This window comes from Corvus hawaiiensis, chromosome 23 (assembly GCF_020740725.1).
Source record: "Corvus hawaiiensis isolate bCorHaw1 chromosome 23, bCorHaw1.pri.cur, whole genome shotgun sequence".
In the NCBI taxonomy this organism is placed as follows: Eukaryota; Metazoa; Chordata; class Aves; order Passeriformes; family Corvidae; genus Corvus; species Corvus hawaiiensis.
In genome coordinates, this window is record NC_063235.1 from 886,705 (window position 1) to 902,179 (window position 15,475).

Here is a 15,475-nt window from a genome sequence, read left to right on the forward strand (position 1 = left end):
CCACCAATTGTTTTGTGAGATGGGCTGTCCCAAAAAACCCTGCCCAAGTTCTGCTCCATCCCAGCTCCGTGGGGGGAGGCACCGGATCACTTCCTCCAGCACGAAGCCTTTTTCCCTCCAAGAACCAACTCCAACAGCCCCCGTGGAGCTGAGGTGACACGAGGGCTGTGACATCATTAACACCACAAAAGGCGGCTCCAGGCCCCAAAACATTCTCCTGGAGCTCTCATCCCTTTCCAGGCGGAGCACAAACACATGGAAGCAGGAGATATTTTTGATTATTCAATCGCTTCTGATTAGCAGTTTAATTACTTTCACCTATTTTTTTCCGTGTGTTTATCTCATGTTTTAATTACTGCCAAAGTCCTGCCCAGGCTCCTCTCGCCCTCCCACCTCCAGCTTTCCTCGCTCCCGAAGCTGTGACGGATTTAAGTGCCGGGATTACAACTTAACACCAGCTGAGAGGGACGAGGTTAAGCTTGAGTGAAGAAAAAAATTGCATTATGGAAGTTCAGACTATTAAATAGGGGGAAAAATGGAATGAAGAAGATTAAGGAGGCAGCTCTGAAAGGCAGCATTAAAAAGATTAAGCTGGGAGGTTTTTTTTTTTTAAAGCAAGCTCCAAAGATTAAATCCAGGTTGTTCCAAAAGATGGGGATTTGGGGTGGCCTTGATTTGTGCCACTCCCCTGTGTGTGATCCCAACAGGGCCAAAAACCTCTAAATCACCAAACCCAGGAGTCCAAACCCCTTCTGGAGCAGCACGAAGTGGCTCTGGGTAGGCGCCAGGCTCCTTCTGAGTGTGTTCCATCTTTTGGAGCATCCTCATCCTTCATCCTCACCCTCGTCCTTCATCCTCACCCTCATCCTCCCTCTGGGACGAACATGGAAATGGTCCCTCCCAGCACCACCACCCCAAACACCCAACAGGGCCTTTTCCAAGCTCCAAGAACCTAAACCATGAGGATTTTGAGGCTGAAAGCTCAAAAATGAGGATTTAGGGTTTCGAGGATTTGATCCACACACGGGGCTCTGTTCCCTACCCCACAGTGAAGCCAGCTCATCATTTTGGGTTGTACCCCAGGGAAAGGCAGCCCAAACCTCCCATGTTCCCAACCTCAAATCCCACCAGAGCATCCCAGTGCAATGAGAAATCCCAGGGCTTTCATTTCCTTCCATACCTCTGTAACTGTGGGGGTGTGGCAGTGGAGATAAATATTTATCGTTATTTAAAATATTCATTTGCCCTCTCAAATCCTTTCTGCCGTCTTGTAACCCCCACCAGGGCTACAAAACCCTAAATCCCCCAACCCCCCTCAGGGGCCAAAGCGTCCCTGGCTCCGGGAAGGTTAATTCCCAAAGCAACAGAGTCAAAACAGCCGTTTTATTCCCCAAATTTTCCCATTTAAATTGCTCCAAGAGCAAACCCAAAGTGTCCATGGGACCCCATCGAGATCACAACCATGGTGACAACAAAACTCCACAAACAGGGCTCCAGCTAATTAAGAGCCACCTCATTGAAATACCTTAATTGAAATACCTCAATTGAAATATCTTAATTGAAATATCTTAATTGAAATACCTCAATTGAAATATCTTAATTGAAATATCTTAATTGAATCTCCTTGCAGAGCTTGCTCTGGAAAATCCGGCCTTTCCTGAAGGCACCGGAGGGTCGGGACCTGCACCCTGGGCAGCCTCAGAGGGGAGCCCTGGGGGTGCCAGGGTCGGGTTCTCTCCGGCGCCGTGGGTTGTGCTGGGATTTAAACACCAACGAAGGAAAACCGTCAGTCCTGGGGATTCAGACAACAAAGGAAAACCATCAGTCCTGGGTCTTTCCAACGACTTTGGGATCTTCCCAATGATCCAATCAACCCTGGGGCTGAGCCATGGCTCTGCCTCCTCTTCCTCACCGCTGGAGCCGGCGGGATCCCTGCCGGACCCTGAGGGGACAGGGCTCATCTCTGCTTGGGTTTCAGTCCTTAGGCTGCATCCCAGGCCGTGCAGAGCTCTGTTATCCCCTCTGGAAGAGCCAGGGGAGGATTCAGCTCCTCCATTCCCAGCTCCTCCCCAAGGAACGTCCCGCAAAGCCGAGCCTTAGTGGTCACAGTGAAAACCCAGCCCAAGCCAAGCCCCGTTCCGGCCAAACCCTTCAGGCATGGATCCAAGGGATTCCAGGGGCGGCGGGGTGGCGGCAGCCTGCAATGCCCCAGTGCAGCTCCACAAGCTCTCCGGAACGTCCATCCAAAGGGATCATTCCCAGCGTTTGTGTTTATTTCCTTTTTCCCCACGCCAAGAGCAAAGCGCCAGGTGTTCCAGCCCCTCGTGCTTTTCCCGAGCTTCCCGGAGCATTGGAGAGCTGTGTTCTGTCTTCCAGCAGAAGGGGATTCCTGCAGAGCGACCGACCCCATTCCCAAAGAAACCCAAAAAGCAAAGACAAGACAGAGGGAAGGAAATCTCCCTCCTTTATGGATGGAAAAAAACCGGGAGATAAATCCAAAGCAGCCCCGCTGCGCCCCAGGGCTGGCAGGAGATGTCCGCATCCCAGAGTTTGTGGTGGTGGTGGTGGGAAAAGTCCAGCTGAGCTCCAGGCACCGTGGGCAGCCCATCCCGTGTTCTCCAGGGCATTCCCGGGCACGGCCGCCCTGGCATCGGCTCCTTGGCATCGGCCCCGTGTCCCGTCCCTCCCGCCAGCAGAAAGGCCAGCGGTGCTCGGTGTGACCCCAGCGGTGCTCGGTGTGACCCCGGCGCTGCTCGGTGTGACCCCAGCGGTGCTCGGTGTGACCCCGGCACTGCTCGGTGTGACCTCAGTGCTGCTCGGTGTGACCTCAGCGCTGCTCGGTGTGACCCCAGCGGTGCTCGGTGTGACCCCGGCACTGCTCGGTGTGACCTCAGCGCTGCTCGGTGTGACCCCAGCGGTGCTCGGTGTGACCCCAGCGGTGCTCGGTGTGACCTCAGCGCTGCTCGGTGTGACCCCAGCGCTGCTCGGTGTGACCCTGGCGCTGCTCGGTGTGACCCCAGCGCTGCTCGGTGTGACCTCAGCGGTGCTCGGTGTGACCCCGGCGCTGCTCGGTGTGAACCCGGCGCTGCTCGGTGTGACCTCAGCGGTGCTCGGTGTGACCCCAGCGGTGCTCGGTGTGACCCCGGCGCTGCTCGGTGTGACCCTGGCGCTGCTCGGTGCCACCTCAGCGCTGCTCCGGGCACCCCGTGCCCCCCATGCCAAGGACGCGTTTCCTCCTTCAGCTGCTGCGGGTTTTGCTTTGTAAATTCACAGTCTGATCCCAAAAAAAGAGGGGTTGGGGGGGCAAGGAAAGAGAGAGACCGGATGGAGGAGAGGAGGGGAGGGTTTGGAGCGGGGAGGGAGCGAGGGAGGGAGCGTGAGGCACTCCGGGCTCTCGGTCTACGCGTAGAACTCCTCCTGCTTGTCGGGTTTCTGGTAGGTCACGTTGGCCTGCTTGGGCTCCTCCAGGGTGTAGCTGCCCTCGTCCTTCTTCTTCATGCGGTAGATGAGCAGCATGACCAGGAAGGCGGCGAAGAGGGCGCCCACCACGCCGCCCACGATGACCGCTGCAACAACGGCACAGGGGACACGGCCGTCAGTGCCACCCGCGGCCATCAGTGGCACCGCCAGCTGCCAGTGCCACCTCCAGCCCAGCCATCAGTGCCACCCCCTGCCCTCAGTGTCACCCACAACCCTCAGTGTCACCCCCAACCCTCAGTGTCACCCCCTGCCCTCAGTGTCACCCCCAGCCCTCAGTGCCACCCCTGTCCCTCAGTGTCACCCCCTGCCCTCAGTGCCACCCCATCCCTCAGTGCCACCCCCAACCCTCAGTGTCACCCCCAACCCTCAGTACCACCCCTGTCCCTCAGTGTCACCCCCTGCCCTCAGTGTCACCCCATCCCTCAGTGTCACCCCCAACCCTCAGTGCCACCCCCAGCCCTCAGTGTCACCCCTGTCCCTCAGTGCCACCCCTGTCCCTCAGTGCCACCCCCTGCCCTCAGTGCCACCCCCTGCCCTCAGTGCCACCCCCAACCCTCAGTGTCACCCCCAGCCCTCAGTGCCACCCCTGTCCCTCAGTGCCACCCCCTACCCTCAGTGCCACCCCATCCCTCAGTGTCACCCCCAACCCTCAGTGTCACTCCCTGCCCTCAGTGCCACCCCCATCCCTCAGTGTCACCCCCAGCCCTCAGTGCCACCCCATCCCTCAGTGTCACCCACAACCCTCAGTGTCACCCCCTGCCCTCAGTGCCACCCCCATCCCTCAGTGCCACCCCCAGCCCTCAGTGCCACCCCCGTCCCTCAGTGCCACCCCCAACCCTCAGTGTCACCCCTGTCCCTGTCACCCCCAACCCTCAGTGTCACCCCCTACCCTCAGTGCCACCCCCGTCCCTCAGTGCCACCCCCTGCCCTCAGTGCCACCCCCGTCCCTCAGTGCCACCCCCGTCCCTCAGAGCCACCCCCGTCCCCCAATGCTACCCGCAACCCTCAGTGCCACCCCCAGCCCTCAGTGCCACCCCTGTCCCTCAGTGCCACCCCCAACCCTCAGTGTCACCCCTGTCCCTGTCACCCCCAACCCTCAGTGTCACCCCCAGCCCTCAGTGTCACCCGCAACCCTCAGTGTCACCCCCTGCCCTCAGTGTCACCCCATCCCTCAGTGTCCCCCCCAACCCTCAGTGCCACCCCCAGCCCTCAGTGCCACCCCATACCCTCAGTGCCACCCCCGTCCCTCAGTGCCACCCCCTGCCCTCAGTGTCACCCCCGTCCCCCAGTGCCACCCCCTACCCTCCCCTGCCCTCAGTGCCACCCCCGTCCCTCAGTGTCACCCCCTGCCCTCAGTGCCACCCCTGTCCCTCAGTGCCACCCCCAGCTTCCAGCACAGAGTCTGGGGGGATCATTTGGGATTCCAGCCGGGTTTTGTGCTTTGGAAGTTTGGGAGCAGCCTCTCAGCGGTGGCTGGGTCACCGCAGCACAGCTTTGGATTTCCAGGAAAAAAATCCCATTTTTATCCTGGAAATCCAGCCCAGCACAAGCAAATTGTGCACAACATTCCCGGCAAAGGCATGGAGACCTTGGGACCCCCGGCACAGCCAGGGAGCAATTTTGGGAGGTGGGTGTGGGTTATCCCAGGCTTGGCACTACTCCACTTTGGGGAAATCATTCATTTGGGATTCCAGCCTGGTTTCGGGCTTTGGAAGTTTGGAAGCAGTGCTGGAAGTTGAGCCATGACCACAGCACATCATTGCACTAAAATCCTTAATTTTTTTCCTGGAAATCCATCTCAGGGGAAGCAAATTGTGCACAGCATTCCTGGCAAAGGCATGGAGAGCCCTGGGATACCCCACGGAGCAATTCTGGGAGGTGGGTGTGGGTTATCCCAATGCCCTTCCCAGGACTGTCCCCTCTCCTGGCACAGCCCAGCTCCCTGTGGCCCCAAACCCTCCCCCCCAAACCCCGGCCCCATATCTCACCTATCAACACCTCTTTTCTCTCCAGGATGTTTTTCTGGGGCAGCTGAGCAGCTGAGTTCCCCGAGTCTATCGTGTTGTCCATCAGCCCTGTCTCCACGTTCCTGCCGGGCCCCGGCCCCGCCGGCGGCGTCACCACGGCCACCACCTCGTTCCTGAGGCTGGGACGAGTCGTCTCCTCCTCCTCCCGGATCTCAAAGTCCCCACTGGGGCCGCTGCTGGCCGGGACCTCCAGCTCGTTGTCGGGGACTGTCGTCACCTCCCCCGGCTCCATCTGGGAGAAAGGACAAGATGGAGAAGGGGACAAGGACCAAAGGGTGTCCGCTGGGAGGACATCACAGGACCAAGGACAGGGTGGGGGACGTGGGGGTAACGTTGGGGTGTCCCTTCCCTGTGCCACTGAGGTTGTACTGCAGTGACAACACAGCCCCGCAGCTTGATGGTCACCAAATGGCTGAGGCCACCACGGCTGAGCTGGGCCATTCTCTGTCCCCATCCCAGGACCTGCTCCCAGTAGCTTCTCCCAAAGAGATCCCACCCCAGACCCTCCACCCTCACAGGGAAGAATTTCTTCCCAACATCCCATCCCAGACCCTTTTTTGGGCTCTCTGTCCCCAGAGCGCAGGTTGGATGTCACAGCTCCCTCCTAACACCAAGTGACACAACATCCTTGTGGAGGTGACACAACGCTGGTGTCACACCAGCACAGCAGCAGGAAGAGTTGGTGCCTCTGGATGAGCTCCAGGGGGTCCTTCCCTGTTCCTTTCCTCCCAGCTGCACAGGGCAGGAGCAGGAGGATGTGTCCTTGTCACCCAGGACACGGAGCCAGCCCCGGTCCCTGCTGTCCTTGCTGTCCCTGGGTTCAGGATGGGTGAGGGTTCGGGATGAGCTGGGATTCAGGATGGGCCGGGATTCGGGATGAGCCAGGGTTCAGGATGGGCGGGGGTTCAGGATGGGCCAGGGTTCGGGATGAGCCAGGGTTCAGGATGGGCGAGGGTTCAGGATGGGTGAGGGTTTGGGATGAGCCAGGGTTCGGGATGAGCCGGGGTTCAGGATGGGCGAGGGTTCAGGATGAGCTGGGCTTCAGGATGGGTCAGGGTTCAGGATGGGTGAGGGTTTGGGATGAGCCAGGGTTCGGGATGAGCCAGGGTTCGGGATGGGTCAGGGTTCAGGATGAGCCGGGCTTCAGGATGGGTCCGGGTTCAGGATGGGTGAGGGTTTGGGATGAGCCAGGGTTTGGGATGAGCCAGGGTTCAGGATGGGTCAGGGTTCAGGATGGGTGAGGGTTCGGGATGAGCCGGGATTCGGGATGGGTCAGGGTTCGGGATGAGCCGGGATTCGGGATGAGCTGGGGTTCAGGATGGGCCGGGAGCTGGGGTGGGGGTGGGAGTGGGAGCCCTCTCCATGTCCCGCTGCCCCGGGGCCAGCACACGGCTCAGCGCTTCCCACAGCGGCCGCGTTTGTGACAGGGATTAATTGGAGGTCAGCGAGAGCCCCGAGCGCTCGGAGCGTGCATTTGCAGGCAGAAAAGAGAGAGCAGTTTAGACAAATCACTCCACCTTTCACTCAAATCGGCTGCAAAGGGCCCCCGAAGGGCTCTGAGCTCGAGATGGAGATGAAATCCCTGCTCAGAACACCTGACGGGCTGGAAATGCACCATCAAGCCATAACTGAGGAGAGTTTGGGACTCCCGGCCAGGGCTGGGAGCTTGGAAATGACACCAAACGCCGAGGAATGACACCAAACCCTGAGGAATGACACCAAACCCTGAGGAAAGCCGCGGTGTCCCCGTGGGATGCGACACCACTCCCCTCCTGCCAGGGGAAGCCGCTCTGGAGAAGGCAGTGCCGGTGTCCCCGGCATTTGTGACATTTGTGTCCCCATGAGCTCGTCCCCATGCCCCGGCTAAACCCCCACTTCCATCTCCTTCCCAGCTCCCAGATTTCCACTCTGGAAGAGCCCAGCCTGCCTCAACGTCCCTCAGAGCCACTGGCCAAGACGGATGGACACCAAAGGCTTCCTGTGGCCAAGGATGGATGGACACCAAAAGCTTCCCGTGGCCTCCACTTGGCTTCCCACGGAGCCCAGGAGCCCCTGCAGGTGAGAAGGGCTCCGGCTCCTACCTGGGGGGCCTCTGTGGGCGGCAGCGTGGTGGCAGCGGGCGGCAGGGCCGTGCTTTTCTCGGGGAGCTCTGCAGTCCTCGAGGTGCTGGGCTTTGGCAGGGCCCTGGGCCTGGCCGTGCTGCTGGGGACAAGGCGTGACGTGGCCACCTCTGTCGGGGTGCTGCTTTCGGGGACAGGCGTGGTGGGTGTCTCCAGGGTGGTGGCCCGGGTGGTGGCCGCCTTGGTGGCCAAGGGGGGCAGGAACCTCCGGATGGTGGTGGGTTTAGCTGTGGCCACCGTGGTGCTGCTGGTGGTCGTGGTGGCCGAGGTGGTGGTGGTGGTGGTAGCGATGGTGGTGGTGGCCGAGGTGGTGGTGGTGGTGGTGGTGGCTGTGGTGGTCGGGGACTCGCTGGCTGTGGTGCTGGTGGTGGTCACTTTCCAGCTGGGCACCACTGGTGCCTCCGTGGTCCTGGGGATGAGGAAGGCGCTGGTTGCCTGCCCGGGGGTGGTTTCCTGGGGCGTGGGGGACGGCTCCAGCGGCGTTGCCACAGGCTGGGCGGCCGTGACGGGCAGCACGGCCGCTGTGGTGGGCAGCGTCACCAGCGTGTCCGTGGTCAGGCTCACGGCCGTGTCCAGCCCCAGCTCCGGCTCGAAATCTGAAATGGGGAGGCAAGGGAGAAGTGAAACCGCTGCTGCTGAATTTCCCTGACATCAGCCCAAAATCCGGGAGCCTGGATGGCTCCAGGCTTGGCAGAAACCAAGGGCTGGCCCCGTGTGGTGGCCAAAGCCTTCTCTGGGGTCTGTGGAAGGGCTGGTCCTGCCCAGTAGGGCCAGAGGCTGAACTGGGACATGGAGGCACTGGAGCCCAACCTTTGGGACAGCTCCCGGTGCTTTTGTCTCAGAGGACAACTCCAGAGATGGATAAAGGGCAATTCCCTCCCTCACATCCCCTCTGCAGCCCCCCAACACCACACCCATCCAGCAACCCTTCCCAGGAACCCCAAAACCCCACAGCCAGCCAGGGACCCTCCCCAGGCCCCCCCAGTTACTCACAGCCCGAGCCAGAGCCGGAGTAGACGTCGTCCAGCTCATCTTCTCCGAAGGGATCGTCGTCCCCGGAGCCCTCCAGGTCCACGGGCCGCTCGTAGTTCTCATTGCGCCAGCGCTGAGCCTGCGACCGGAGGGACACGTGAGCGGCTCCAGCCCCACCGAGGTGACACCCCAGACCCCCCTCGTGGGACGAGGCACAGGAAAAGCCAGACCAAGGCAGCAGCAGCACCAACAACCTCCAGCTGAACCACCCAGAATCACGGTGTTTTCCCCCAAAACAGCTCAGAGCGAGCTCACATCGACTCCAACATTTCCCACAGGCAAAAAGCCCTCTTTTTTGGGAAAACCCAACAACTCCCTCTGCAAGCTGTCAGAACAAGGCTCAGTTTGGTTCTCCAGCTGGCTGGGGATGATTTCCCTGCTGTTTTTCCTGGCTCCGGTGTGACAGCAACACCTCATCAGCTGCCACAGCCTGGGAAGCCTCGAGAGGAAACAACGCCAGACTTCAAATATTCCCCTGCTTCCCAGAGCTGCGAAATCGCGGGGAGCCCTCGCTAGCACGGCTCTTAAACATCTCGTTTTCAGATCAAAGTGTCTCCTGTCGGTGTTGCAAGGAAACGCTTTGGCACCTCATTACAAGGCAAACAAGGCGGCTTTGATCGGCGAGATCGCAGCGGATGTTTCGAGATGTAACGAGCCGGGTTCGAGCTTCAGTTTCAAATCAAGGCCTTGAAGGGTCCCCGTCGCGTTTTACCTCCCGAAAACAGCTCGGGGTTTCTTTGTTTTCGCTGCAGCTTGGAGCAGGACGGAGTTTTGGACAGTCAGACAGAGAAATTGGGGATTTAACTTGTGTTTTGTCCTCACATCCCTTCTCCCATCAGGGGAGAGAATCCATCGGCTTGGGAAGGGCAGGGGGAGTTGGGTTTTTGAGTGTCTGAGCTGTGTCTGGCTGGAGCTGCTCCAGCTCTTCCCAGCAGCCGCTGGATGTATCCTGCCGGTATCCAACACCCCACGCGCTGCCCAAATCTCTGGGAATATTCAGCCTTTGCCCCCCAGCTGAGACACAGTCCTGGATTCCCAGCAGCCACTCACCAGCAGCTCGCTGGAGTTGGTGATCCCCCAGAATAAATCTGCAGGGATTTGGGAACTGCACGGCCCTCTGGTATGAGGCAGGCCACCAAAAGTAATGGGAAGGCAAGGAAAAAACCCAAGGATTGAGGGGATGCAGGAAGAAATATTTGGAATCACTCTCATTTGCCCTTTGGTGTTTTCACACCAAAAACATCGAGGCTCCCCAGGAAATGAGGAGAGCCCGGGGCTCCCCAGCCCATCCCCATTCCTGAGGGTGGGATTCTCCCTGTGTGACCTGCAGAGCCTCTCCCTGATGGGAGCCACATGGCCCCGCTCCCTCTGCTCCTCCTGAAATTGGAACCAGATGAGGCCGTTCCAGACTCCCGGCTCCAGGCCTGGAGCAGGGAATGGGAATGGAAGCGCCACGTGTGGCACCAGGATGTTCCTACAGACGCCTCTGCATCTCTGAACACACCCTGGGGGACAGGGACTGGCTGGTTCGGGGCTTCCCAAATTCCCTGTCCATCCCTCCTTCCCCAGGCGGGGAGGATCAGGGTGTTTCATTTATTGAGGGCATTTCCACTCCACAGAATTAAAATTCCCTAAATCTGCCCCAAACCAGAACCCAAAACGCGCTGCCGTGGTAAAAGCTCTCAGTGCCGAGTGTTTCGCCTCGGGGGGAGGGAAGCATGGGAAATCCATCCATCTTGGAGCACTGGGAGAGGCCGGGAACCTCCCCGGGATGCTCTCAGGCCCTGCTGCGCCTGGTCGCCATCGCCACGGCAACGATCGCCATGGCAACGCCTCCTCCATGGCGACGCATCCCGCTGGAGCCACGGGTGGTGTCCTGCAGCTCAAATCCGGGGATGGGGGCTCCTTCCATCTCCTCCAGCTCCAGTCCAGGGATGGGGCTCATTGCCAGGGTGGGGACAGCGGAGTGCGGCTGTGGGGCGGGATAAGGTGGGGGACAGAGGAGAGGAGGCAGCTCCAGCTCCTGCGGGAGAATCCAGGCTGGGGGAGAATCCCCAGTCAGTTCCAGGCATCCATCCATGGATTTTGAGGAGGGTGGGAGCAGCACCCCCAGCTCCAGCAGCCCTGACCGGGAGGGATCTGCTCCAGGCGGGAGGTGACAGGGACACCCCAGCCCGGGGCTGTTCCAGCCCTCCTGGCTGCCAGCAGAAGCTCGGCAGTTTTTTCCTTGAGGGAATCAGAAAGGAAATCAGGATTCGGCTCTGGAATGTGGCGGTTCCTGAGGCAGCTGGGAGCCAGGTTTGGGTTGTGCCCGGAGCTCCAGCTGAGGTGACAAATCCAGGTGGCCAAGTCCTTTCCTTGGCACGTGCCAGGTTCACTGGCAGCATCCACGAGCACCTCCAGGCTGATGAATCCCAGGAAAACACGGAATTCCACGATCCCATTCCAAGCCCAGCCTGGCATCCTGAGGAGCCCGCTCATCCCACAGCCCCTGGAACCACCAGGGGTTGGAGATGAGGAGCTTCCTGCTGGGAGAAGACCTGGAAGGGCGAGCTGGGGATGGAGGCGATTTTGTCCCGTGATAGGAAGGTCTGTGCCCATCCAGCAGCCCCTGGAATATCTGGGATGTGGGCTGGGGCCAAGGCAGGGAAACGGGGGGTCAGCAGGGACACAGGGAAGCAGCCAGCTCCGCATCCCAACAGGGAAAGAGGGGAAGGGAGATGGAATCAGGGTGAAAGTGCCTGGAGAGCGGCACGGGGCTGTGCACGGGACACAAGGACCCATTTCCCATCCCACAGATCCCCATCCCGTGGTGCCGGGTCCAGGTTTCCATCTCCACATCCCATTCCCTGCCCATCCCACTTCCAAAATGAACAGCAAAACCAAAAAGCCAAAATCTGTTTGGATTCCAGCCCCAGAGAGCTCTGGGAAGTCCAGATCCAGAGAAACTCTGGGAAGTCCAGATCCAGAGGAACTCTGGGAAGCCCAAATCCAGAGAAACTCTGGGAAGCCCAAATCCCATTCCAGCAACTCCAAGCACCACTGGGACAGGATGGGGTGGAAGGAGAGCGACCCAGCCAGGATGGAGCCAATGGATCAGCAGCATCCCAGGCTGCTCCTGCCAGGGAAATGCTGGGTCTGGGCACATTGGAAAGCTTGGAATGACACAGCCAGGGCAGGAATGCATCAGGAGCACAAAGATTCTTTCTCCAGGAAGACACTTCCACACTGAGAGTACATCACGGGGAAATGTTGATTCTTTCCATATTTTCCATGGGATATTTTCAATTGTTCACCCCTCAGAAGTCCTTTTCTGGTGCTTTTTATGGAAACCCTCAATAACTCATCCCAGCATATGGCTTAGGGATCCTATAAACAGCTGGAATAACAAGGCCCTGCACAAAAAGCTGGAACGAAAACATTTCTGGACCTTAAAAGACTCCACGATTCTTTTCCCACTCCAAAACATCGCTGAATTTCCACTCCCCGATCCAAGGCTGGGAGTTAAAAATAAATCTGCTGGAAAGCTGCTCCGGACAGGAATCTGGGAACAGACCACCGTGGGATCCAGGACCACCAGAGCTGCTTGGGATGGAGATTCCCAAGGCAAAGCCCAGAGGATGAGTTGGAATTTGGGATGCAGGATGCTGGAAAAGGGGCGTGGATACTCATCCCAGTGGAGATCCCACTCCCAAAATGTGACACGAGCTCAGCCAGCACCAGCCCCTTGGTTTGTGTCCCTTCTTTGTTCCTTGCTTTAATTAAACTCCCAATTAAGAGCTGCCCAAAGCCCAGCGCATTTGGATTTAATTGGCCACTTATTCTCTGCAAGGAAAATAATCATTAACGTCGACAGAGGAGCTGCAATTATCCCGGATTCCTATGGATTCTCCACTGAGAGGAGCCAGGCACATCCCAGAAAGGGACATGGACGCTCCCGAGCATCATCATCCCTCAGGGAACAGAGCGAAACTCCAGCTCCGAGTACTCCGGATCAAGCTCCATCTCTTCCTCCTCCTCCTCCCTGGATTGCCATTTTTCACCCCAGTTCTCCCATGGATCAGTGCCAGATCCCACCCCACTCCACAGTAAATATCCCTGAGCCAGGGCTGGCAGGAAAAATCAGGAATTTCCCGGCGTGAATCGTATCCAGCCCCTCAGCTCTACCCCGCTGCTCTACCTGGCCAAGACATCCCAAAGCTCCTCTCCTGTGGAGAGCATCCCGCTGATCCATGGGGACAATGGACGGGATGGACAAATCCAGCCTGGTCCCAGGCAGGGACGGGCAGAGTTTGGGATGGGGCACCCCCAGCTCTGCCCCACTCCAGTCCCTGCTCTACCTGGCCAGGACACCCCAAACCTTTGGAATCCTTGATCCCCCTATGGAGAGCATCCTGCTAATCCACGGGGGAATCTGGAGACAGGGATGGACAAACCCAGCTGGATCCCAGGCTGGGATGGGCAGATCTTGGGCAGAGGCGCCCCCAGCTCTGCCCCCGCTCTGGCCAGGCCCATCCTTCCCCATCCTGAGGATTCCCAGCTCCATGCCCGTTAATTCCTGTGGGATTGCTCATTGCCACGACGCCGCAGCCGATCCCGGAGAATCCAGCCCTGCCCGTAGGCTGCCCGCAGCCCCCAGACCCCATCCACGGGCGGCTCCACCCGGTGCTGCCTCTGTTCCATCCACTCCCTCCTTCCCGGCCCTCTCAGCCGCCAGCCCAGCTGGAGTTCCACCCCTCCCTCATTAAGGAATTGATTTAATTTGCTCTGCTCCATAATCCTATTGCAGTTTAACACGAAAAACCAGCCCGGGCTTTTCTCACCTTCCACCAGGCTCATCCCAGAGCTCCCTCAGCTCCCCCCGACTCCGCTTCCCAAAGAACTCCAAAATTGGAATTTTTTCTATAGATCCACTTGTTTTCCGGGAGCGCTTGGCGCAGGGATGGGCGCTGACTGCTGAACACCTTCCAACAGCTCCAGGCTGCTGCTGGTTGGGATTTTGGGATTCCCACATTCCCTGTTTTGCTTCCAGCTCCTCCAGGAGCGCTCACCCCACCCCGCCGAGGGAATCCTGTCCCGTGCTCCCTACCTGGGCCGTGGAGAAGGAGTTTGGCCAAGAAAAACATCTTTTGAGTGGTTTTTTAATTGAATTTTTTGGAATTCAGAGTTCAGAGGGAGCTCTGCACACGGCTGGGGGGGAAACAAATCACCCCGTGCCTCGGTTTACCCGTAAAAGATCCGCAAATAATCCGGGAACAGGGAGCGGCTCCTCTCCCAGAAGTGCTGGGGACAGTTTTCCCAGGGACATCCACATCTCCTCCACGTTTCCATGCTCTCCCTTTCCCCCAGATATTCCTGGGGTTGGATGTGCCCCTGTTTGCCTTTTTCAATTGGTTTTTTCCGTATTCTCCCCTTTTTTTTTAATCTTTATTTCTCATTTTTCTTGCATCCCCTCAATTCCAGGCTCCAGAATCTCTTGGCTCTTCCCAGCAAAGAGACAGAGGAAAAAAACCTCATTTCCAGCCCTCCTGAGTGGGGAGAAACCCCCTGAAATTTGCACCTGAAAGCCTCAAAACCAGAAACAAAAAATCCCCCAAATCCCAGAGCTTTTAAGCCCCACCTGAGGGGCTCCATGGGAAGTTTTGGACACCCAGAAAAATTTATTATCCCATAAAATGAACCTGAGGAGGAGGAGCTGTGGGGAAGAACTTGCTGGGGAGCAGCCTCCTGTATCCTGATTAATCCCAAAATTAGCCCTGAGAGGATTTTTCTGGGATCTGAACCAATTATTCCCATTTTTCGGGGCATTTTCAGCCCCCCCCGCCCACTGCCCATCACAGGAAGGTGAAAATGAACATTTGCCCTCCTGAGGGTTTTTCCTCCATCCCCGAGGAGCGGCCGATCCCTCGGGATGGATCCCGGGAATTGCAGCCTCCCAAACCCAGCCCCGCTGAGATCCGGGAGGGTTTTGGTGACAGCTGGAGCTCCTGGGAGCGCCCAAATCTCCGGACAGATGGTTGGGCTGATGACACAGCTCGGGTCACCCACGAGCACCCTGCGCTTCCAGCAGCTCCCAAGGGACGGGAAACATTCCCTCTCCCAGCCTCGCGTCGGGAAGGAGCATTTTTAGCCCCTTTTCCACCATATTTGCCCCCTTTCCACCATTTTTTCCTCCATTTTTTGCCCCTTTTCACCATTTTTGCCCATTCTCCACCATTATTTGCCCATTTTCCACCACTTTTTGCCCATTTTCCACCACTTTTTGCCCATTTCCCATCATTTTTTGCCCACTTGCCACCATTTTTGCCCATTTTACACCATTATTTGCCCATTTTCCACCACTTTTTGCCCATTTTCCACCACTTTTTGCCCGTTTTCCATCATTTTTGCCCACTTTCCACCAGTTTTGCCCATTCTCCACCATTTTTGCCCATTTTCCACCATTTTTTGCCGCTTTACACCATTTTTGCCCTTTTCCACCACTTTTTGCCCGTTTTCCACCATTTTCCCCCCTTTCCAGCATTTTCCCCCATTCTCCACCAGTTTTTGCCCATTTTCCACCATTTTTTGCCCCTTTCCACCATTTTTGCCTGTTTTCCACCATTATTTGTCCCTTTTCCACCATTATTTGTCCATTTTCCACCACTTTTTGCCCTTTTCCACCATTTTCCCCCCTTTCCACCATTTCCCCCTGATTCTCCACCATTTTTTGCCCATTCTCCACCATTATTTGTCCATTTTCCATCATTTTTTGCCCACTTTGCACCAGTTTTGCCCATTCTCTACCATTTTTGCCCATTTTCCACCACTTTTTGC

General features: G+C 57.9%; 1 protein-coding gene across 2 annotated transcripts in view; it reads right to left on the bottom strand.

Moving 5' to 3' along the window:
• Positions 1 to 269: 269 nt before the first annotated feature.
• Positions 270 to 15,475, bottom strand: part of SDC3 (syndecan 3) — a 39,317-nt gene continuing 24,111 nt past the window's right edge. The window contains exons 2-6 of one of the 2 annotated variants that reach the window (XR_007208022.1): positions 8,621 to 8,738; positions 7,589 to 8,223; positions 5,469 to 5,739; positions 1,582 to 3,566; positions 270 to 1,539 (exon numbers count right to left, since the gene is read on the bottom strand). Coding sequence is in view for 1 of the 2 variants with exons in the window: in XM_048326936.1 (XP_048182893.1) it covers positions 3,400 to 3,566; positions 5,469 to 5,739; positions 7,589 to 8,223; positions 8,621 to 8,738 (1,191 nt within the window). In the remaining variant the exon portion in view is untranslated. Of the gene's footprint in view, positions 3,567 to 5,468; positions 5,740 to 7,588; positions 8,224 to 8,620; positions 8,739 to 15,475 lie in introns of both variants that reach the window. The other variant, XM_048326936.1, reaches the window with a different exon arrangement.